The 25,959-nt window shown below is 38.2% G+C and overlaps 1 protein-coding gene across 2 annotated transcripts in view; it reads left to right on the top strand.

The window, feature by feature from the left end:
* Positions 1 to 25,959, top strand: part of fstl5 (follistatin-like 5) — a 130,301-nt gene that overhangs the window by 39,113 nt on the left and 65,229 nt on the right. For both annotated transcript variants that reach the window (XM_059515998.1, XM_059515997.1), the window contains exon 4: positions 7,433 to 7,681. In XM_059515998.1, coding sequence (XP_059371981.1) covers positions 7,433 to 7,681 — 249 coding nt within the window. The remainder of the gene's footprint in view (positions 1 to 7,432; positions 7,682 to 25,959) is intronic.

The raw sequence follows: 25,959 nt of genomic DNA, 5'->3' as shown, positions 1-25,959 counted from the left end.
GCGGGATGGTCCACGCCCTCTACATTTGCCAGATTTTACAATCTTGAAATGTGAGCCGCTCCTGGCTCTTCTGTCCTCATGCCTTAGCTGTGCTCTTCGGATACACACTAGGCAGGGGATTGGTAGTCTGGCAGCATTGGCACATCGTTCCCCAAAGCGCTTGACGCACCTCGAGTTCCTGAAGAGGAACGTCTCTAGGTTACGAATGTAACCCTAGTTCCTCGAAGGAACGAGACGCTGCGTCGCAGAGCCATAATCCCGGCACCCCTGCCGGCGCTTGCTTCCCTACTCGAAGCTGAAGTCATCTGCATGGCAGGTGCTTTTATAGCTTCCTGGTCGCTACGTCACCCCGCCCGTGACGTCAAGCCCTTCCATTGAACAGATTTCACACAATATTCAGACTTGATCTTGCCAAAGTCGTTTCCCCAAAGCGCTTGACGCAGCGCCTCGTTCCTTCGAGGAACTAGGGTTACATTCGTAACCTAGAGACGTTTAGGTGGGATTAATCGCGATTAATTTCAGAAAAATGTGTGAATATTCTTTTCTAGATTGACAGCACTAATACATGTATATACATTTATGCATAATAAGCAAATAGCAGTTTCCATGAAGAATTGTTGTGAATAACTTACTATAAATATATCAAAACTTTTGAATTAGTAAGTAGAAAAATGTTTGATTGGTAATATGCATTGCTAAGAATTTCATTTGGAATACTTTAAAGGCAATTTTCTTTGTTTTGCACTTGCAGATTACAGATTTTCAAATAGTTGTATCTCAGTCAAATACTGTCCTATCCTAACAAACCATACATCAATGAAAAGCTTTTTCGTTGTCGTGTTTCTGTATGCACCGGTCACAGTGAAGGCGATCCCCAGAGTGTCATCTAGGGAACGCATTGTCTTGTTCCCCATCCCAGGGAATCATGGTTTCATGAGTAACCTGAGACATTTAGAAAAAAGAATGGGACTTTCTACTTCTGAAACCAGACAGCACTTTAATTATCATTAAAAATGGCTTTGAGCAGAGGGATAAAAATTACAATAGCTCAGATATGAAAAGCATTCATGATTCTTTTCCAATGCGTTGCTTTTTCTCACAGCTAATATAAAATCTTCACAAATACAGAGTAACTGATTTGCTCATCATTTTATTTTGTCTGAAAATCTTCGAGTGAACATCTGTATGAAGAGATATGACTGAATCTGACCCTGAAGCCCAGTGCTGAGCTCTTATTAGTTATCATGCATGTCATATGGATCTGCTATAATCAGCACCTAAGGGATGACACTCAGTTTGGAGACCAACTGGGTGAGCGGTGCTCAGTTATCACTCAGTTATGGCTTTGCTGTCTGTGTCAGGTAGAGGAATTGTTCCCCGGTGCAGACCGCTGCATTTCTTTTTCAGGTCATGAAAAGGTTTTTTTTCTTTTTTTGGCTCACATTTTTAAATATTACTTCTTTGTACTGTTACTTTAGTGCAGACTTTGATAATCTTGTATATACTACTTTGTTTAGGGTTTCGTTTTGGCTTTTACAGGGATGAAAAGTCCATGTTTGATGGTGGGCAGATGAAAGCCGGACACCACACCACACCTTCACCCAAACCCTTCATCAGAATCAAGCGTTCCTTCTCTCCCTCTCAGCCCCTCTCTTCTCTCTTTGAAAAGTTGACTCATCAATAACAAATCGTTAGGACTGAATTAGTCATTTGTCTTTGATGTCACCGTGGTCACTGTGAGGTACTGTGTGCATACCAATCAGACGCCATCTTGGCTTCTCTCCACCCTGCTGGCAAAAGCCAATTTTCTCGTTTTACTACAACAACCTTCAGTGAGAATGTCTTCATTATCTGCTACTTGATGAAGGGGTCATCATTTAAGTACACATATCTAAAAAGTCTCTAACACCCTGTAAAGGCCACTGTTCGTAACACACGACTGCGTGTTTTTATGCTTCACAATCTTTGATTTTCTATGCTGTATTGAACATGATTGTTGTGAATTTGGCAAATTTTAGTGTCATCAAAGTTATCTTGCTGTCTTATAAAGCATAACATTTTGAAATTACAGGAGTGACTTTTCAGTTAAAGTGGGTTGAAAAGACACATTAATAATTCTCTCCTACGTTTTCCAGCAAAAGTGTGTGTATAGTATATGAATGCAAAACTGGATGGAATCATTTCATTTGTATTCATTATTTTTTTATTTATTTATTTATTTATTTTCTAATGTACTTGAATACACATTATTTTTTCTTATGGAGCAATACAATTCATATTTAATTTTTGTTTATATTTTAATTTAATTGTCATTTTTAGTGTAATTTTCATATGTATGTGTCATGAAACAATAAATGTGTATGTGTGGGTGTGTGTGCGTGCGTGTGTGTGTGTGTGTGTGTATATATATATGTATATATACTGAATGAAATTATAAATGCAACACTTTTGTTTTTGCCCCCATTTTTCATGAGCTGAACTCAAAGATCTAAGACTTGTTCTATGTACTGTATACAAAAGGCCTACTTCTTTCGAATATTGTTAAAAAAAACTGTCTAAATCTTTGTTAGTGAGGACTTCTCCTTTGCCAAGATAAACCATTCACCTCACAGGTGTGGCATATCAGGATGTTGATTAGACAGCATGATTATTGCACAGGTGTGCCTTAGCCTGGCCACAATAAAAGGCCATTCTAAAATGTGCAAATATGCTCAATGGGTGACATGACTGGTGAGTATGCTGGCCATGCAAGAATTGGGATGTTTTGAGCTTCCGGGAATTGTGTACACATCCTTGCAACATGGGGGCATGAATTATCATGCTTAAACATTATCATTATCAAACATTATCATTATCAAACAGAACGTCTCGGTTACGTATGGTAACCCTCGTTCCCTGAAGGAGGGAACGGAGACGCCACGTCGGTGACCGACGAATATGGGATATCGCTTCGATAGACCAATCTACTTCGAGTGTAAACTAAACGAGCCAATGAACAATGGCATGCAATTATTGCATCCAGCTGCCGCTGATCACTGCGTGAGTATAAGAAGGCAGCAGGTACAATGCATTCCAGTTTTTCGCTGAGGAGCCGAGCCGGGGACCCGGCAGCTCAGCGCCGGTACAGCAACCATGGAGATGGGACGTGGCGTCTCCGTTCCCTCCTTCAGGGAATGAGGGTTACCATAGGTAACCGAGACGTTCCCTTTCAGTCGGTCACTCTCGACGCCACGTCGGTGACCAATGAATATGGGATCCCTATCAAAGCGCCATGGGTGCTGCCCCTTCCAGTGCCCTGTGTGAGCCGCCTGCGCCCCATTAGGTGTAGGCCGGGGCTCAAAACAAGTAGCTCCACTCACCGTTGTCAAAGCACTACATCACTGGGTGAGATTGGATAACACTGGGAAAATGTACCCAGTCCGTCTGGAACTGGGACGCTGCGGAAGCCCCATCCTTCCGGAAGGAGGTCTCAGAGGCAAATACACATATAGCATCCATTTAGGAGTATACAAGAAATTTGAGGTGATTAAAAACCCTCTTGGGAAGGCAGAAGTCTGCCGGGGAAACACAGGCTCTAAGGCTATACCGTGGACTATACAAATATCATGAAGGCCTGGCGCCGGATGTTCTGCTGCATCCAGCTGCTTAGGGTGATGGAGGATCTCAACAGGGTCTACAGTACGGACACTCTGGAGCAGTTTAAGCAAGCCGACACTAACCGGGGCCTCTCAGTGTCACTACCCGTTTGAGGTGAGAACATAGGAGGATACCGGCTCTACACGAAGGCTATAGAACCTAGCGAACGTGTTAGGGGTCGCCCAGCCCGCAGCTCTACAAATATCTGTCAGCGAGGCGCCACGAGCCAGCGCCCAGGAGGATGCAACACTTCTAGTTGAGTGAGCTCGCAACCTGAATGGGCAGGGCACATCCTGAGCCTGATAAGCCAGGGTTATGGCATCCACAATCCAGTGGGCCATCCTCTGCTTAGAGACGGCACTCCCCTTCTGCCGGCCTCCGTAACAGACAAAGAGCTGGTCTGAGGTCCTGAAGCTTTGTGTCCGGTCTACGTAGAACCTTAATGCTCGGACGGGACAAAGCAAAGCCAGGGTTTGGTCTGCCTCCTCCAGGGGCAGCGCTTGCAGGTTCACCACTTGGTCTTTGAAGGGTGTAGTGGGAACCTTGGGCACGTAGCCAGGCCAGGGCCTCAGGATTACCTGGGAGTCAGCCGGCCTGAACTCTAGGCACGAATCGTCGACCGAAAATGCATGCAGGGTGGAGGGAGACAGCCTTCGCTCCAGCCCTTGCTGCAGAAAGGACAGCACGACCGCAATCGGACTTCTTCGGGGGTCTTCTCGGCGAGAAGAACACCACTCGACGAACAGGTTCCACTTCAAAGCGTAAGCGTGTCTCGTAGACGGTGCTCTTGCCGAAGTGATGGTGTTCGCTACCTCTTGGGGTAGGTCACCAGACATGGAGTTTCCAAAGGTCTGGACGCGGGTGCCAAATGGTGCCCCATCTCTGAATCAGTAGATCCTTCGTCAGAGGAATTGGCCAAAGAGGGGCTGTCGCAAGGAGCACTAGTTCGGGGAACCAGGTCCACATGGGCCAATACGGCGCTACTAGCAAGACTTGCTCCTCGTCCTCCCGGACTTTGCACAGTGTCTGTGCGAGAATGCTCACTGGGGGAAACGCATACTTGCGTAGGTCCCGCGGCCAGCTGTGTGCCAGTATGTCCGTGCCGAGAGTTCCCTCGCTCAGGGAGTAGAACAACTGGCAGTGAGAGGTCTCTGGAGAATCAAACAGGTCTACCTGAACGGCTCTGAACCACCTCCAAATCAGCTGGACCGTCAGGGGATGGAGTCGCCATTCTCCCGGGAGCATTGCTCGAGACAGCTGGTCGGCTGTACGACTGAGCAGGCCTGGAATGTGAATGGCACGAAGTGACCTCAGAACCTTCTGACTCCAAAGGAGGAGGTGGCGGGCGAGTTGCGACATGCAACGAGATCGCAGACCACCTTGTCGGTTGATGTAGGCAACAGTCGCACTCTTGCTCTTCTACTCACCACCAAGTTTCCGGGGGCCGGGACGGGAGGGTCGGCCTGCCTGCGCCCAGCTCCACGGCACCACTTGGAGGCTGCTGCAGATGTTGCGCGTGAGCGGGGGTGGATGAAGGGGGCTGCCCTCGGTGACGAACAGGCTGGGGCACTGCGGCCAGCAGGCGGGTGGATGCAGCAGCTGCCCGCCGGGGCAGGATGTGTCGGATCGCCTCAGTCTGCTTCTGCCACTGTGACCCTCAAACCATCCGCGCTACTGCCGGAAGTGGTTCTCGTCTGTCAGCCGCCAGAACGAGCCCCAGATCGCGGCAACGGGACTCTGCCCCCCTGAAGGTAGCGGAGCCTGGTTCGCAGCTCCGAGATGGTCATATTCCCGCAGTGAGAACATGACTCATCCACGAAAGCCACCTCAGCGTGCTCGACGCCCAGACACGTGAGGCAGCGATCGTGACCATCACCCGTTAGGTAACGACCGCACCCAGAAACGCACGGGTGAAACGGCATCCTTATAAGGACAATCCGTCGTCTTTACAAAGACGCACCTGTGAAGCTCTTTTAGAGAAATTTGTGCTTTAGGAAGTGTTCTTTTAGTGCTGAGGCACACAGGGGAACTGGCCGTTTGCAACACAACAGGGGTAGTGCAGCCTGAAGTGTGCAAACCACTCGACACAGGAACGACCGCCGCTGAAGCGCCGTCTAGTCAACACACGAAGCTTCCGAGAGCGTGCTGAACTCGTAGTTCACAGCAGACACAGTTGAGCAGAGCGATACTAACGCTCGGCTCCGAAGCGAAAAGCTGGAATGGATTGCACCTGCTGCCTTCTTATACTCACGCAGTGATCAGTGGCAGCTGGATGCAATAATTGCATGCCAATGTACATTGGCTTGTTTAGTTTACACTCGAAGTAGATTGGTCTATCGAAGCGATATCCCATATTCGTCGGTCACCGACGTGGCGTCGAGAGTGACCGACTGAAATGGAACTAACAAATATTATAATATTATAATATTGTATATTATTATTTAGATGCACCTATATATATATATATATATATATATATATATATATATATATATATATATATATATATTAGTGCTGTCATACGTTAATAGTGATTAATCGCATCCAAAATAAAAAAAAAATTGTTCTGTGTACTGTGCATATTTATTATGTATATATACTGTAAATACAAACACATGCATGTATATATTTAAGAAAAAAATGATTTATATATTAAATATATTTTTGTATAATATAAATTATTTGAATACAAATATAAACATTAAATATTGTAAAAATATATACTGTATGTTTTATTTTCTTAAATATACAAAATACCTTTACACATATATTGTATAAAGAAAAACTTAATCTACTGGATGCGATTAATCGTTTGACAGCACTAATATATATATATATATATATATATATATATAATTTATTTATTTATTTATTTTTTATCATCTGTGGAAGGTGTAGGATCATAAAATGTTCAACTAATCATATTCCTCGGTCCCTGGCTTGGAGAGTGATTTGCAGAGAGTGCACATGCCTAACCTTTATTTGACACACAAACATGTGTTATTAAAATTTCAGGAGATGTAGAAATGTGCTTCTGTTCTGGTCCTGGGGAAAATAAATAAATAGTGAGTGCTGTAAAATACATCAGAAAATAATACAATCAAAAGGTTATATGCATTTTAACAAGAAATTTGTCAAACACACAAAAGTGCTTCTGTCATTTTTATAGAATCCCTCAGAGTTTATGTACAGCTTATACAAACTTTATTTATTAAGTTCCCTTTCTTAAACTTAATTGCCATTGTTTAACAGGGGGACTGAGAGCTGAAACGTGACCGTGCATATTAAATTCTTAATCTCTATGAAATGATCAGCTGAAGGAGGTGTGGAGCTCACATCTTTGTAATTGATAATGGGAAAGCGTGCTAGAGCTCAGGCTTTGTTTTATTACAGTCATACATATTTCATCTGAAGCCCATATGGCCCACATAACATCAGTGCAGTGGGATTGTTTCCTCCACAGGGTTTCTCAACTCCTGCCAACATTGTCAAAATACCACAAATACAAAACAACAGTCGTGAGACTGTTCATGACCTCTCTAACTCTACTTTTTTTTAATCATTATTATTATTATTATTTTACTGTGCTTTGTGTTGTACAGTAAGTTTAATGTTCAGTTGAGTGTGGGATGAAAAACAGTTAGAAACCGTTACCTTAAACCCTGTATAAAAGAACTCATTGACTTCTAATGATGTGTGTTTATGTAGTTGTTTAAGTGAATTAGCATAGCATGTACATATGTCCATAATGTTACAAATGAATACGATTTCCCCTTTCTTTGATGTGTCTTTGCAGGGTTCTTTGGTCAAAATGGTTTTCCTGGGCCCTGTGAACATAAGTACTGTGGTTTGGGGAAGCACTGTGTGGTTGATCGAGAAACAGATGAAGGAGAATGTCAGTGTCTGGAGCGCTGCAAACCACATTACAAACCTGTGTGTGGATCTGACGGCAAACTCTACCAGAACCACTGTGAGCTTCACAGAGCCTCCTGCATGGCCCATCAGAGAATAACCATCATGCACAGCGAGGAATGCTTCTACAAAGGTATAGAATCAACATTATGTGTTATAGTATATTGTCCATTGTTGTCTATGCCGCAAACTTTCACTGCAACTGATACTTTTTTTTTTTCAAGAGTTGCTGAATCTGTTTTTGTGAACTACATACTTTTGAAAGGTTTTTTTTTTTCTTTTTTTTTTTCAGCAAGGACACATTATATTGATTAAATTAACAAAATAATAATAATAAATCTTAAATTAATGCTGTTTATCTTTATTTGTTTAAAGATGTGTTTTTGTTAGCTCTGAATGGATGAGTATTCTTAATCATAAGAACAGCACATCCTAATTTGTGAGCTAAGGCAATGGAAATGTTTTTGACCAATATATTTTCCAAGAAAGAGAGAAGCTGTTTTGTTCATCATATTAAGCAAGATATGATTCTGGGAAATGATGTCCAGCACTAATGGACTAATGGCCACTAATGAATGAAATGTCCACATTATGTTGTCCACGTAAAATCTGATTTAGAACTGTGTTTCTTAAACCATGATTCATTTTGAAACAGTACAACATGAATTGTTGCTCATTTGGATGATCATTACTGTTCTACTGGCTGAAATTAGGTTTAATTCCTGGATAAGGAAAAAAAAATCAACAGAGAGAGCTTTAGATTTCTAAAGATGACTTCAGATGAAAAATGATAACTGTTGAATGTGTTGGTTGAACTAATGGACCATCATATCAAATTGTTTAAAACTAGTTGATATCAAAAGATTTTAAAACATTGTTCACTAAAGTTGTATATCATCAAAGAGACTCTGTGTTGAATTTTGTCAAATTCACAAAGGCCTGGCAACCTTATGAATGCAGTACATGTACATCACCCTGACCACAGCATTCATGTGCAGAAAATCTCTTCAGCCTCTTCCTCTGTCATTTAGAAAGCATATAGGCAATCCTGACTGAGAAATCAAACCTCTAAATGCCCTCTCAAATCAAATCTCAGTCATCAGATGATGATATTGACCTGCTTGGGTCAATCAGTGTACAGTACAAAAGGCAGAGAGGTGTATGGTTTGGATAGATGACTGTTCCACAAATCAACGTTTCACAGAAGACACCACAATGCTTGATTGCAAAATTATCCTCTGAATATTCATTAATCTTTGTTGTTTAAATAGTTTTAATGACATTAATGTGCATTTGTGTAACACGCCCTGCAGGGTATTTGTATAATTAGTTTTTTTTTGACTATCAATCATGTATGTAGCTTTAGACAATGATTGGTTTGTTCGCCTCAATTGAACCTTTGAAGATTAAACTGTAGAAAGTTGGTAATTGGTGAGATGATTGGATTGGGTTATTATGTGTTCTAATTATCAGCAGTGTATTAAATAGGCTCTAATGGTTTTCACAAAGGCAGGTGCATTTACACCGTAATGTTTGTGCTTATTTTCAGGAGCTTTGAGAAAAATGAGCTTAGAGAATATGTTTACGTTCATTTCATTCTGGGAGCAAAGTAACAGTCCGGCTACTGTTATCTGAACTTTAGGCATTGTTTTTTTTACACATCAGAAAAAAGATAGAGAGAAAAAAGGTAGATGAGGTGACAAAAAAGTTGATGAACTTTGATGGAAAGCTTTCATTGTGGTGGTTGGAGATCTTTGACTGCACTATCCTCTTATGCTTTCTCCAGTCTTTATTTCTTTCTTTCCTCTCAAAACAAGAGTAGATCTACTCGAGCTAGTAGCGTAGAGAAATAAATAATATAAACAAATATAAACATATAGCTTTCCACTGATGTATGGTTTGTTAGGATAGGACAGTATTTGGCTAAAAATCTGGAATCTGAGAGTGAAAAAAAATGCTTTCAAATATTTGTACCTTTTCATAATTAAGTTGTATGATTGTTATAGGTACAAAACAGTGTTTGGATTGTTTTTTGTGTGTAGAAAACAGCCATGTCTGCACTTGGGACATGCAGCAGTGGCCAATTAAATGTCAAAGCCCTGCAAACTACTCTTCTCTAATGCATCATTTATACTCCACCTTACCACTCCAGTATTATTCCTGTCTCTCAGTGCATTTGATTGTGTGGCCAGGCGGTGTTTACAAATACTGATATTGTCAGAGTCTAGTGATTTGGGGCCTGTACATACGCCAGAGCAAATTATCCAAAAAAAAGCAGGATGAAAGCTTACTGGAACATTAAGAGACTGCTGATTCTTCCCAAACTATGTGCTGACCAGGGCAAAGAAGAGACGTAGCAGGGTAGATGCCATAATACTAAGTAATAAAACATCACAGAGCATATGCTGTAGGCTACAGAACTTCCATGTCCCAGTGGGAAAGCTGTGAAGGAGTTCTCTCTAGCCAAAGATGAGGTTTCGGATTTTGCGTGCCTGTAGGGCTGTGTGGTTTGGCACGATGCAGTGGGTTTGGGTAACGATGGGATGCAAGCTGTTGAGTTGGCAAAGCAAACTGGAAATGCTTTTCTAATTGCTCACATACATTCAAGCCCAACAGAACATCTTGTGCAATTACAGGGCATTATATTCAGAGGAATCTCTTTTGTTCCATATCGTTCGGGACACCCGTTAGTGGCAGGGGCCTGACCCATCACAGCATCTATCTGTCTGTCCAGTCAGTTTTTTCCCAGCAGATGACACTTTCTAAAGGACAGACATCTACAAAGTTGAATGGAAAATCAGCACAGAAAAGGATTAAAGGGTATCCTGTCAAATAGTTTTAAGTTAGACCCCCAAGATTTGTGGTACCCTGCTGCTCTTGTTCATTACATCAAACAAAAGGAAGAATATTACTCGTCAAAGTTTTAAACTTTCAAAGTACTTATGGTGAATAATCAGCAGACGTCTCAAAAGACAGCTTTACTGTCAGCCAGAGCGAGAAAAAAGTTTCATTTCTTGCCACGTTGACTGTTAGGGGAAAATATCCTCCCATTAAGCTTTTCTCTGTCTGTTAAGCTTCAATTATGTCCCCTATTCCAGTGACTCACTCAACGTATGACTATTTGCACTGGGGAAATTAAATGGCTCTTTCAGAATTCTGCACTTTGCTCCACACACTGTGTAAGTTTGGGTTGTTTGAGTTGTTTTGAAGATGATATATTCATCTCATTCTTTTCTCCCCATTACTTCAATTTCTTTTATGAGAATGAAGAGTTAATGAAGCCTGATGTCTGTCTGATGTAACTCCATTCAGCCATCAGTCAGCCTTTCACATTTTTCTTGTGTTTTTTTATCTGTTGTTTTGGATGTTGCTGACAAATGAAAGGACTGACTTCAAATGTGGGTTACCTCCAATGTTATGGTTAAGTTATGAAAGAAGTGGAAAAGAAGCTCAGGTTCAATGTGTTGATGTCTATAGATACAGTATACACTGCTGGTCAAATGTTTGGAGCCAGTGCCCCCCCCCCCCCCCCCCACTTCTTGGAATTGATCAAAAATAGCACTGAAGTCTTTTTCAATGTTAAAGAGCAACACAACCATTTTATATATATATATATATACTGATACTGTTTCTGGAGCAGCAAATCCGCATATTAGAATGATTCCTGAAGAATCATGTGACAACGAAGACTGGAATAATGATGCTGAAAATTCAACCTTCCATCATAGGAATAAATTACATTTAAAAATATTAAAATAGAAAATGTTAATGCAGCCTTGGTGAACCTTGTATATTGTTTTTCCCACATGGCTTAGTGCCCATGACCAGACATGTCTTTTTTTTTTTTTTTTGCATGTCAGCCAAGTCTTGTATCTCAGAGTACTGAAAGCGTCTTCATCTCCTCTGCCGTGAGACATCTAATTAAAGCGCTTTCCCTGTGGAGACAGCTGTGGTGTCCTCTGAGAGAGACCCACCCGGGCCATCCCTCCTACTGCAGCCCGGACTGCTAATGAGCCTATTAGGTACCGCACTACCTGTTGGAAGTTGAGACATGGCTTAAAGGGATCAACTGAGAATTAAAAAAAAAAAGGTCATGAGAAACAGAGAGGGAAACTTGATTTACTCTAATGAGTATGCACTGATTATACATGTTCCGGAGTCAAAAAACCCTCCCTGTTCCCTTATATGTTCCTAGCAACTTCAGAAACAGACACCTTCATTCACTACCCCAACAGCGGATTTTCACAGACATGTAAGGTTTTTTTTTCTTTGAGGACACTCAGAAGTTGTGTGTGGCCCCTTATGGCTCTCTCTTTGGATAAATAGGTCATCCAAGACAATTAACACTTTAGAGCTGTAACAGTGTAATAAAAACAACACATATGATTTATCAAATATAAATATAAATTTTTAAATATGATATATAGATAATATTTGTTATTTATTTTTACAAATAATAATATGAATAATGTTTATATTCATTTATGATTTAATATCTAAAATATATTAAATCAACAATTATTTTGCCTGTTCTTCATGTGAAGCTATTTTATGACTTCAGAAGACAAAATATTGTGCACAGGTTATGCAGGGTTTTATATATATATATTAGGGCTGGGCAAGTTAACACGTTAATTGATTAACGCTAACACTTGCTCACTGACTCTGAATATAAATACAGACAAATCATGGGTCACAGGAGGGGATGCTCTAAATCTAATTATTTAGGCTAAGCATCAACATTCACAAACCACTGTCCACTGTTATTTTTTAACAGAAAAGAATGCAACGAGCTTGTAATCATGACTTTATTATTTATAAGTTGTAAATAGGAAGTTTCCGATAGCATGTGAAGATAGCAAAGAAGTGCTCTCGCTTAACACAGTCGGGTGAATTGTTTTGTTAACTTTGTGGTTTATATTTTGAGTCATATAAGACGTGGTAACACACGTCCCTCTCACAATATATTGCTTTACAGAAATAATCACGCAATCATGCAGCACATATCAGAAGATCTGCACTCGGGCGCGGTTAGCACTCAAACTGACTAATCTATATGTAACTAAACCCTGCTCTAAAAAGCACCTTATTTGTTTAAAGTGTTTGCAAACCAAAGTTTATTACACTATTGTTCATATAGCATTTGGCCTACTTTAAAATGAAAAAAGTGCACAATATACTATTTTTTAATGCATTATTATTTTTTTGCATAGCAATGTGATTAATTGTGATTAATCGCAGACAATAATAGAATTAATCGTGATTTTAAAAAAAAAATTCATCATTGCTCAGCACTAATATATATATAAACTACATATGAACACATAAACTGCATATGAACACATAAACTACATATGAACCCAACATTTCCTTAAGGGCAAATCAATATTAGCATTAAAATATATATAAAATATATATATATATATATACATTTTTTTTTTATGCTAATATTGATTTGCCCTTAAGGAAATGTTGGGTTCATATAAATAAGATTTAAAAATGAAAATATATCTCAAATGCTTTGCTCAGATTTTAATTGCTTTGTAATTTGAGTGAATTTGTAGAGGTAAGGATGAGGTCATGCATGGCGAAGCTCCAGGAGGCGTGACTAAACATTTCAACCCACCCCCACGGGAGTATCTGTTCATCCGCATGCAGCGTGAGCAGGATTAGAGCAGCATCACCACAATCACATCTGCACCAAAAATGAGACACGGGAACCTTATTACATCCCTAAAATCATCAACACAGACACAAATGCACAAGTTTGATGGACTATTTGGTGCAGCTTGATGAGGATGGTAGTTTTTTACACTGTTAGCTATTTAGTGAGGCTATAATAACAAATTAATTCCGATTGTGTGAGAGGAAATCAAGATTTTTGGCACTGCAGTGTAGTTTGTGCAATTAACCATTTAAAAAAAAAATCTTAACAACACCAGGTTTTGGAACATTTATTTAAAAATATAACATTTATGTAATGTTTTTGGGTCATGGAAAAAAACACATTTTATGTCATTTTATTACATTACAAATTAATTGCATGGGTACAGTGACTGGGATACATTCTCTTTTATGAAGAGTATATTTCTAGTACTCTAATAATATATGTTTTATTAGCAGTATTTTCTATAGTGTAGTGTGACTTCCTAATAACATGATGATAATTATTAATCAATAATTCATGATATTTGTTATAATATTTTTTTAAACATTTTTGGAAATATAATTAAAAGGATGCTCAATTAAATGTACCAAAATATTTTTACATTTCTTTATCTATGACATCCTTTGCCATAGACCATTTTATTATATTATTCCTATTTTAAATAATGAAGGCAGACAAGAAATGATTGAGGGTTGCAGCTCAGGGAGGATTTGAATTTGTTTTTTGTTTTTTTGGTAAACTATCTATAAGCTATTAGGTAGAATATAATATCAGAATAGATTATAATCAGAATAGATTATAATAGATAGTTTTTGACACTTCAGGGTTGTTGATGGATTATAATAGATCATTTTTGACACAGGGTTGTTGGTGCATTTGACAGTTTTCCTTAAAAAAGGTTTCTGTGCATCTCCACAGGATTTCCTGAAATTGTAAATCCATCATCAGCTGAAGCGACCGCTTTTTGAAGTGCTCACCTCACATATGTTTTGAAGACTTCAAAGTCATTACTCTTCCTTTTTAATAACAAAGTCAGGTGTAGTCGACAGGTGTAGTAGCCACTTTTAGACCAGAGAGAATCTGGAAACCTTGATGTTCCATTTAAGATGAAAAATATAGGAAAATGAAGAAAACTCTTAGGCCATTCACCTTTTTAGTGATTTATTTAATAAGACAAAAGGAGTGGAAAGAAGATGGATGGCATAGTTAGTGGAGACATAACATTCAAGATAATTTACTCATTGTCTTGATGGAGAAGCTCTGTCCCAATTTAGATCTCCTAATTTGGTTAGCTGCCCAAGGAATATGATATTATTTCGTCATGGACATACTTTGGTCTATGGGTAGATGGATGGGACATCTCACCTCTCTTATTGCACTGGAATGAAGATGAATTCTGTGCATTTAGCCATAGTGATGTTCGGTTGAATTGGACTGCTTAAAGGAAAAAAGTCAATGGCCCATTTTGTGTTGAATTGCTGTCATATGGGGAATTGAGGTTCAGAATTGTCTCATGGATCTTTTCGTCTAGAACCCAACGGCTGCTGTCATCAATCTTAGCAAAGCAGCAAAATAAGCTCAGGGAGGACAATCGCTCTTGCCTAGCTAGAATGTGGTAACAGGCTGGCTAGCTCATCAGTAGGAAAGATAAACCTGGTCTGGGTGTTACCCGCCGTTAATGTCAGAAGCTAAACCTCTAGAGATCTTTGAGGTGGATTGCTGTCAGCAACTATGTTATTCTATAGTAGTCTTGGTTTTGCTTTTAGACGCTCTCTGTGCTAAACCTATAAATCCAAAAGATAATTCATTATGCAGAATGCATATGCAGTCTAATTACTCTAATTAAATTGCAGAATTTCAGAAAATAAATGTAATATATTATTTAAATCATTACATTTATTATTATATATTACGTTTTTATTCAATTTCAGAATTTCATTTAAGGTATCAACATGGTGAATTTGAAATTTAAGAAATGTTTTTCAATATATTTGCATAAAAATAATTAATGTTTAGTTCAATGCATTGAGTATATTTTAACTAATTCAATTTCAGAATTTGATTTGAGTAACTGAATTACTCTATAATAAAAGTAACTCATTATCAGGGAAAGTAACTATTTGCGTTACTGTAATATATATATTGCTTTATGTCAAAGAATTTATATTTTTTGAGCAGTTTTCACAAGTCAGTTTAAATGAGTAGAACAGACAGGTGTTCGTACATAACTTTCGATATTTATTGCACGTCAACAGACAGCAAGAGTTTTATCCTGCACAAATAGTTTATTAAAGCAATGCATAGTAACGCACCATGTTTAACGTCCAGTAATGTTAACGGCGTTGTAACAACGGGAAAAGTAATTAGCTAGATTACCCCGTTACTGAAAAAATAACGTTGTTACCTAACGCCGTTCTTTTAAACGGCGTTATTCCAAACACTGCATATAATTATTGCAGTTCATATAAATTCAACATTCTGGGATGCATTCATTTACTCATCCGTTCATTTGAATCTGTTTAATTTGATATTATTCTTAGTTTAAGTTTATATCATTCTTAGGCTATTATTATTATTATTATTATTATTATTATTATTTCCCTATAAAGCCACAGTGCATAGGGACCTTGTGCAGCTCTACACAGTTAGATAGAGGTCATGTTTTTCATTCCCCTGACTTCAGCGCTGTGTTAAGTGCTCGAAGGCATTTATTCATGGCTTAGATTTTGCAGAAAAGTTCAAGGAGAGAATGTATATATGAGACAGGGGAGCAAAATGTACCTTTCTGTCATCCTTCCTATCTGTAGAATCACACATTTTCCTCCTACAGTATAGTGGAGGAGCTCAGATTGGATAGAACTTTCACTCTCTTTTGAAAGGGCAGGGGATTGTAGTTTTGTTATCAGTCGAGTCACTCAGCATTAAGTTTGCTGTGATAACAAAAATGCCATTGTAAGACTGTAGGAGATCTTCTGGTGACTGTTTGCCTTTGTTCTTATATCATGGCCTCCACCGTCACTCTGTAATGGCAGCCATTCAATGTTTCGCTCCCTTCCTTTATCCATCAAAGAAACAGCATTTGGCGCATTATGGGTAACTGAATATCAAATGTCTGCACAGCCAGCATGAAAATACTGTAGAGCCTTTAATGTTTGTGAGGTGATATCAAGCACTTTGACACGTGACATAGTTATTTAGATCCTCTGAGATAAAACACCTTTGCTCCCCTTTGATTGTCACAGCTTTTTCATGTTTCTGTGTAGGCCTTCAGGGCGCATAAATGGTCATGTGTTCATTACTCAAGCCATATGGGTAATTATTTTTCAGAATGTTCACCATGGACTCTTGAATCAAAATAGCTGCATGACACAATATGGAATGAACTATAGTTTTACATATACAGCACAGCTGTTTTCAACATTGATGATAATAAGGAGAATAAATCAGCATATATGACCTTGGACCACAAAATTTAAGTTGCTTTTAAGTCACATTGTATGGGTCAAAATGATTGATTTTTCTTTTATGCCAAAAATCAATAGGATATTAAGTAAAGATAACATTCCATTAAAATATTTTGTAAATTTCCTACTATAAATATATCTAAAATTATTTTTTGGTTAGTAATATGCATTGCTAAGACCTTCATTTGGACAACCTTAAAGGCAATTTTTATTTTTTTGCACCCTCAGATTGCAGATTTTCAAACAGTTGTATCTCAGCCAAATACTGTCCTATACTAAAAAAATAATAATAATAATACATCAGTAGAAAGCTTATTTATATAGCTCAATCTCAATTTCAAAACATTGACCCTTATGATTGGTTTTGTGGTCCAGGGTCACATATTAGGATGATTTCTGAAAGATCATTTGACACTGTAGACTGGAGTAATGATGCTGAAAAATCAACTTTGCCAACACATGTTTAATATAAATGCAGCCTTGGTGAGTTGGAGACTTTCAAAAAAGAATCTATAGAATAAAGAGTTAAGAATTTTTCCAAACCCAAACTTATGAATAAACTGTGTCTCAGCTCAACTTGGCCATTAAACATTTTTCATGTTTCCCGTAAGACTGTTGTTAGGCACATTGTGAATAGCCCCTGAATGTCAAAGTCAAAGTGGCTGGTGTGTTGATTAAAACCCAGGACGTTTGTTGCAGTTCTCCCATAAGGCTGCTGTGAAGAGTGTCTGCTGGATAGCCACATCAGTTTGACTGACAGTCCTTCCAAACCAGCCACAAAAAGAAAGCATGAGTGAACGGGTTGCCAATACTACAGATTACTTTCTTTATCACCAGCAGTCTGATTACACACAGGCCCAATGCCACATTTGGCTGAGCCCATTTTTGGACACACATTAAATGAATGGGATGTCCTGTGATTGTCCAGAATGCTGACATACATAGTGGCTTTTTAGGTCAGCTTTAAATTTGAGGGCAAACCAAGGGCAACATACAAACATTGAAGCTTTGAATGGTATCTTTTGGACACATGTACTGTCATTCATGTATATTTGGAGCTGCTGATTCCTTTAACATAATTTGCATTCGTTTTCTTATGTAGAGGGACTTGAATGAGGCACATGTCTGTGTGTACAGCACATGAATATGTGTGAGTGTTTTGGGTCAATATCTACAGTAATATTGATTTTGTGTGACCTTGGGTCTGGTAGAGGGATTGATTGCACTTATGGATGATCTGTTGGGTGTGTGTGAATTCATATGTAGGCTATATACTTTTGCTAGTTTGTCTTTATACTGTCCACAACCAGTTTAATGCCATTCAAAATGGATTTGAGAAAGTAATTAACAGTAATTGAAGTAATAAACAGAATGAAGAAAATAGAAAATAAAAAAAAATGAAAAGTAGAATTAGAAGAATTCAAATGAATTCAAATTTGTGTGTGTATGTGTGGTGTATATATATATATATATATATATATATACACACACACACACACACACACACACACAGCGGGTAAAATAAGTATTGAACATTTTTCTCAGTAAATATATTTCTAAAGGTCCAGTTGACAAGACACATTCACCAGATGTTGGTGACAACTCAAGTAATCCATATATACAAATAAAACAAAATAAATAAGTTCCAAAATTAAGTTCTGTGTAATAAAATGGAATGAACCAGGAAAAAAAGTATTGAACATGCTTACTGAAAATTATTTGATACTTTGTACAAAAGCCTTTGTTGCTAATGACAGCTTCAAGACACCTCCTGTATAGAGAAACTAGTCACATGCATTATTCCTTGGCTGTGTGTTTGGGATCATTGACTTGCTTAAATGTCCATCCTCATTTCACCTTCGTCATCCTAGTAGATGGCAGCAGATTTTTATCAAGAATGTCCCAGAACATTTTTCTATTCATCATTCCATCAGTAATATAAAATTTGCCAGTTCTGTACCATGATGTTTTTTGGGTGATGCGCAGTGCTGTTGTGTATTTTGGTATCCAAAGAGTTTTTGGTCTCAGCAGACCAGATTATATTCTCCCACTATTTCACAGGCTTGTCTAAATGTTGTGCAGCAAACTTAAATGAGCTTCAAGCTTTTTCTTCAGCAATGGAGTCTTGCACAGTGATCGTGTATACAAGCCACTGTGGTTGAGTACATTACTTATAGTTTTCTTTTAAACAATTGTACATGCTAATTCCAGATCTTTCTGAAGCTCTCCACAAGTGGTCCTTGGCTCTTAGAAAACTCTTCTGATAATTCCTTTCACTCCTCCATCAGAAATCTTTTGAGGAGCACCTGGTCGTGGCTAGTTTATGATAAAATAATGTTCTTACCACACCCGGATTATTGCCCCAACAGTCCTCACTGGAACATTCAGAAGTATAGATATGCTTCTATAACCAATGTCATCAGTATGTTTTGCAACAATAAGATTGCAGAGGTCTTAAGAGAGCTCTTTGCTTTAACCCATCATGAAATGTTTCTTGTGTAACACGTTGGTAATAAGACACGTTTTTATAGGACATCAATTGGGACTAAACCAGCTAATGTTACATTTCCACTGACTAAGGGCAGGACTGCTTTCTAATTATTGATAGATTTCAGCTGGTGACTTGGCTTTCCATGCCTTTTTCCACCTCCCTTTCTTCATGTGTTCAATATTTTTCAAAACTTAATTTCTGAGCTTATTTTTGTTTTCTTTGTATGGATGGATTGCTTGAGCTCTTACCAACATCTGGTGAAAATTTATTGTCAGCAGCACCTTTAGAAATATATTTACTGAGAAAAATTGTGACATATTCAATACTTACAGTACTTTACCCGCTGTGTATGTGTGTGTGTGTGTGTGTGTGTGTGTATATTGTGTATATATATATATATATATATATACACACACACACACACACACACACACACACACACACACACTCTCTCTTGACCACAACAGCAGCTCAGTCAAATGCATCTGATAACAGTGCCTAAAAACAGCCCCACACAGAAGAAGATAGTGACAACATTAAGAAATCTCTCTGTCCTCCTCTCATATCTAGTCTCTCTCTGTCACCGACCCTCAGGGTGGCCGGCTCAGCCGTGCCATGCCAAAATATTGCTCTCCTTGACGAGATGGCCTTGTCAGCCTCTCACTCATTATGTCTGTCAAAGCCAGTTCCTCTGAGTGTGTATGAGACCTTCAGCAGTTAAACTGTGAATTTTGCTTCTACTGACCTTCTTAAAACTGGCTAGAGTACAGTACTTGAGTCTGCACAACCAAAATATAATTGATATAGTGATGTGGCCTTGTGTTTTATTAACTGCAAACAGATGTGCTTTAATATGTAATATATACCTTGAGTGCTTTAAGGTGGGCTCGATTTTCTCTATAAATATGGTGTTGAACTTCCCACAAAAACAAAATTTCACCAGGTGCAATGAGTTCACATTCTGTTGTACACATTTTTATCTTTACAAATAATTTAGCAAATTTTTTTTATAGAAGTCTAATGCACAAACAGTGTTCCAAGTGTGTTTTTCAGACAGAATGGCTATCTGTTTATTTAGATCATTTCAGCTGCTATTTCAGCGGATGCCAGTAGGTGGCAACAAGTGACTCTCTACAATGAGTGGATCATTTGAACCATTCACTCAACTGATTCATTTAAAAAAAAAAAATCTGGGTTATTCAGGAACAGATCAAGTGAGTCGATGAATTTTTAATTCAGTAGATTCTTCATGAATGGCTCACTGATTAATCAAACAAATTATTATTTATTATTATTAATTTAAATAAAACTTTAATTTGCTTGTGTGTGTGTGTGTGTGTGTGTGTGTGTGTGTGTGTGTGTGTGTGTGTGTGTCTGTGTGTGTGTTGTTATATTTCATAAATGTTGTTTATTAATATATAAATATAAAATATAAATTATATAAAAAGTATTGAAATATTTAATTTAAATTAATATTTAAATGTTGCTGTTTCAATGTGATTTGTCACCGTTGTTTAATGAGATGTTAAATATTTATCATTCTGCTTTTCAAATTGCAGTCACAATGTTTGACAAATTGTCACATGTTTGTAAGCTTATATATTTATATATATATTTATATATATACATACATTTATATATTTCTTACAGCTCAGATACAGACAGGAGTGAGAAGGAGAAATAAGTTGTTGTGTTGCAGTTTTAGAATAGTGATAATAAGACCCTGAGCTGTTTTACTGTCACTGTCACCTCCAGCCTGAAGAGAAGCCACATCCGCATCTGCCGGCAGGTAATGAGCTCCTCAAAGGTGCACCAGCGTCTGTCAAAGTGAGAAATCAGAGATAAAGGGAAAGGGGTAAGAGAGGAGAATAGAAAGAACCAGTGACAGGAGAAAAGAGAGTGTGGAAATCAAATTAGAGGTGAAACGAGAAGTAGACAGCTGGAGAAGATGACTTTATGTAGAATAAAGCAGCACTACTGAGACTGAGAGAGACAAAAACAATGAAGACGAGAGAGGGAGGGGAGAAGCAAGAAAAAGGACAAAACAACTAGGAAAATGCAAAGTTTTCCACTCGCACATCACACTGGGAGAGCCAGAATAATCGTCTGCTGGCGAGTTGTAAATTTGTCTTTGCAACAACTCATATGGATATCCAGTGGCAGGTAGATTGTTATTGAATGCACTGCCTGTGAAATTCTCCAGTGAAATGTTAGGTGGTCAGGGGCAGCGAGAGAGAGAGAGAGAACAGACTTTACAGCCTACTGCTTTCACACGTCCATTTCTGCAGTGCCAGAACTTGACAGCAATGGCACTGGCCCCGTGCCCTTAAAAAGTGGAGTCAGCGACCTCAGACCGAAGCAGAGACTGAAGCCGTGTGTGTGTGTGTGTGTGTGTTTGATGTATAGAGCATGTGGAGAGATGTAGACCCTCCTGCTGTTACACCAATCTAAGCAGCTCACATGGCATCAGTAGAACAGAGCCATGAAAAATATCTCAGTTTTAGCAGTAGTGATGCACAAAATGTACAGAAAAATAAAGAGACCCAAATAAGCTGATTTTAGGGTTGATTTTAGTTCTTTATGTTGTCCCAAGCCACAAGCCTTTTAAATATGTTTTGTTATATCCATATGCTTAACAATATTTTGCAAAGAGAAATATCTGGGCATCATTAAAAGTTAAAATCAGAAAAAAAGAGAAAACAAATCACATAAAATCAACACCTACTTCATGTTCATCACACTATGCAAACTATAGCACTAGAAAGACAATCTTCACATCATTGTCTCATTTAAATGATATGCTTTCTACAGTCTTGTCAGCTTTGTTGAACAATGGTCGCCGGGATTTTGCCTAGTACGACATGTTCCTAGATCAACATCTTTTGATGATCCTGGATCAACATTATTGTCCAAAAATATAGACTTAACCCAGTCCATACCCCTAAACCTAACCCTACCCAAAATAATTCCTGAAATCAGTGGTTAGTTCTGATTAGTTGATTGGAATGTTGTTCCAGGATCAACAAGGACATTGATCCAGGAACATGTTGTACTTGGTGAAATCATGCTCACCGTTAAACAATACAAAAGATAGATAAATGGATGGATGGATAGTATTTTCAGTTTGGGGTCCTTTTAAATCAAGCTAGACTGATGAGCGATCTCAGCTGACTGATGGTATTTTATGTGATATTCACCCAAAATAATGACTTACAGCATACCCGTTTGTTATTATTTCTTAACGAGGTTATTATTCCCTCATAATTATCTAAATGATCAAAGTGGCTCATTAATGTTAATTAGCTGTCCCTCAAGCTGTTTTTATTAATGCCGCCATTCTAAACCCAACTTCGGACAGGACTGAATTTCATCTGATCTGACTAAATTTACTAGCATGGTATTCAAAGTGAATCAGTGTCCCATATGTCACATGCATAGATCAAACATACAGATATGAATGCAGGTGGCCATCTAAACCCATTTCAGATGTGGAAAGAATAATCTGCATTCCTCTAGGCTGCCTGGACATGTCAAAATACTTCAAAGTAAATCATGTAGGCCACTTGAGAATGGTTATATGGGTTGTACTAAATGCCTTTGTGCTCAGCAATGCATTTGTGTAATGCTTGTCAAAGAATACGGATGCTCTGAACAGTTTTAAGAGGATCTGGCGCATAGTCAGATTGTGGAGTGTAGAGTTGCATCCCATTCAAAACTGAATTGAGAATACTTTTTAAATTCCAGTTTACGGAATATGAATTGAGAATGCAAACAGGATAGAATTTGAATGTGAGGATGTAGAATTTATTTTTTTTAACAAGAAATATCAAGATTCTATAATATCATAATTATATTATGCTGATTTGGTGCTCAAACATTTATTCTTATTATTTAAATCCTAAATTACTTAAACTTTAGCTAAAATTAAAATAAAAAACAGAAAATGTAAAAATAAAACTTTTGTTATATAATGTATATATATAGAGAGTATGTTCAAATAAAAGCTAATTAAGCTAACTGTATAAATAACACTCACAATTATATTAAATCCTATTGAATTTTAAATGAATGATTGTGTATATTGTAAGCATTGATACTATCATACATTGTTCATGATGATATGAATGTATATTGTTGTGAAGCGCTCCATCTTTTAAATGATTCCACCAGTTCTAATTATAGCTATCCACAGTCAGTTAGACACAGCATAACACTTTCATTGGTCTGTGTCTTGAATTGCCCATTACAAACTTGTTTGTCACAGCTCCTGACTTTTACAAAGTAATATGATGACCAGAATTCCCATCAGGATGGGCGACCAGCCGTGGCATGCTTTTAGCTGCTGCGCCACGGGTCACAACCATCAACTGCATGCGTGCTATGTGAGCAAAGCCGTCATACTTTCATTAATGCAAGAAAACACAAGAGGCCAGATCTTGGTTCTTTTTAGAAATGGTCGGAGTCCTATTACTACCAGACATGGTGAGCGCATGTTTACTGAGATGAGAAACAGTTGCATGATGGATCCATTATCAGTGACCTTCTATAGCACTAGAGGTATCGGTTGTGTTGTACATTAGAGGACGAATAGATTGAATAGCCCTCATCCATAAGAAACCCTCTGAGGGATGAAGACAGGAAGATCATTGTAGAACTTTGTAAATGTGCTCCTTAGTGCAAGAAATTTGGATGATGCATAGACAGAGCACTTGGAAACAATGTTCCTTCTAATTTATTTAATGAAGTAAAAACGTATTTTTGTCAGGCAGGCGTTTTGAATGCCTTTGGTATAAGGACCCCACATAGTCTGAAATAGAGCATAAAGTAACAAATTGCATAAAAAGATTCACATTCTAATGCGTAAAGTACTGAAATCATGTTGAATGTCATGACAACGGCACCTGTGTTTACCAGCCGCCCAAGTTCACATAAATGCAACTGCCAGTCTGACAGTTAACATGTACGCAAAAGGAGATACTAATTATGATACTCCATTACATTATGTTGTCCTTTTTAATGCTGCTTTGAAACTATTTATGCTGTGTCTTCTTCGTGAAACTAAATTAATCACTAGTGATTGCATCCTGGATTCATGAGCCATCTTGGAAGAGATTATTGTTCATTCTCTTTCTTTCTTTATGTATGCATGTATTTATTTATTTATTTGTATATTTTGTCCATAGTACATAGTTGGCTGCTAACCTGAATAATTCCAATGCATTTCCAAATATACACTGAACAAAATTATAAATGCAACACTTTTGTTTTTGCCCCCATTTTTCATGGGCTGAACTCAAAGATCTACTGTAAGACTTTTTCTATGCACACAAAAGGCCTATTTCTCTCAAATATAGACCCTTTACAGTCCCGAACGATGTATTATTCTTACCTATATGAACAAAAATTGACAGCGTGTTTAACTTATTTCTACTGATGTCCTAATGCTTGCTTCAGCTTCCACTCTCCGCACAAAAGAGTGGATATGCGCCCAACAGCGCACTTTTAATCTAACATTGTGATATGCTATAAGTATTCTATCTATAGATTTTATTTTTGGCAAATCATACTTACAACATCGTATGACACTGTCTCATATAATGGTCATAGGGTTCTTTTATATTGCATTAGTGTCTGATAACACCAAATCAGTAAAAGAATAAAAAAATGCTGTACGAAATATCTCCATGATTAGCCTGTTTTCTCTCACTTCCGTTATCATTCATAGGCGGAAGCTGTTCCGGCAGATGATGTAGGACATCGGTGTAACGTGATTAGTGACAAACACAGAGAGAGAACAAAACAAAATGCCAGTCATGAATTAGAAGTACAGTCCGAGGATATGCAAAGAAAAATATTGGAAGATTTCAATGTAAACTTAGAGGAGACTGGTAAAGTAAGGAAACACACACACACACACACACAAACCAAGATAACTATTAAATTAAGATCACAAGAAAAATAAGTGTTCCCAAGTAAACAAAAGACCAAAAAAAAGTTGCTCTCTGGGTTTCTGTATTTTTGGAAGTCATTATTTTTTCAACTCCCTGTTGTGTCACTATAATATCTCTGTACTAAAAAATTAATATTTGCTGCGTATTTCCACAAACAAGATTCCAAGCTTCAGTCCCCACTGAAAATCAAAGCACAGGCAGATGGGCTCCTGATGAAACGCAGCTCATTCACATAGCTCTGATTCAAGAAATTTCCAGCTTTGCACACATTTTAGAGTTTTGCACGGTTGCAACATTGTTGAGAACTGTACAGCTGTCAAATCGCAGGTGGATGATGCAGAATGAATATTCCCCTGGTCACACATCTGCAGTTCTGGACTATGATAGAAGATATGCAGTTCTTCATTTACCACCATGCCAAAAAATGTGAATACTAATGTGCCGTGTGTGCAAACGTGTACACACATACACACACAGGTTTGACGACACTGACCTTCATCTCCTCTGGGCAAGGTAGATGGTAGACAGCCATTTATCTTTTATTCATTCTGCCATTTCTAAGGAAGGAAGCTTTCCTACCACGGTGGCTTGTCAAATAGAGGCCATTTTGTGATGTGTGGCATGCTATTCCTGATCAGCACACACACACACCAGGCTCAGACACATATATATTTATATACCTTAGTATATCACACACACATTGCAGTTAGTGGTGCAGTCATGTGGAGATGAGCTGTGACTGTCTTGACATCTGTCAGTGAAACTAGTATGACAGTCTTTAAAACCAGCTGCTTTTCCTCAGCCTCCTTCTTTTTCCCGCTCTAGCTTTCATTTCTG

The sequence above is a fragment of the Carassius carassius genome, chromosome 29 (assembly GCF_963082965.1).
Source record: "Carassius carassius chromosome 29, fCarCar2.1, whole genome shotgun sequence".
NCBI lineage: Eukaryota > Metazoa > Chordata > Actinopteri > Cypriniformes > Cyprinidae > Carassius > Carassius carassius.
This window is presented reverse-complemented; position numbering and strand designations above follow the sequence as displayed.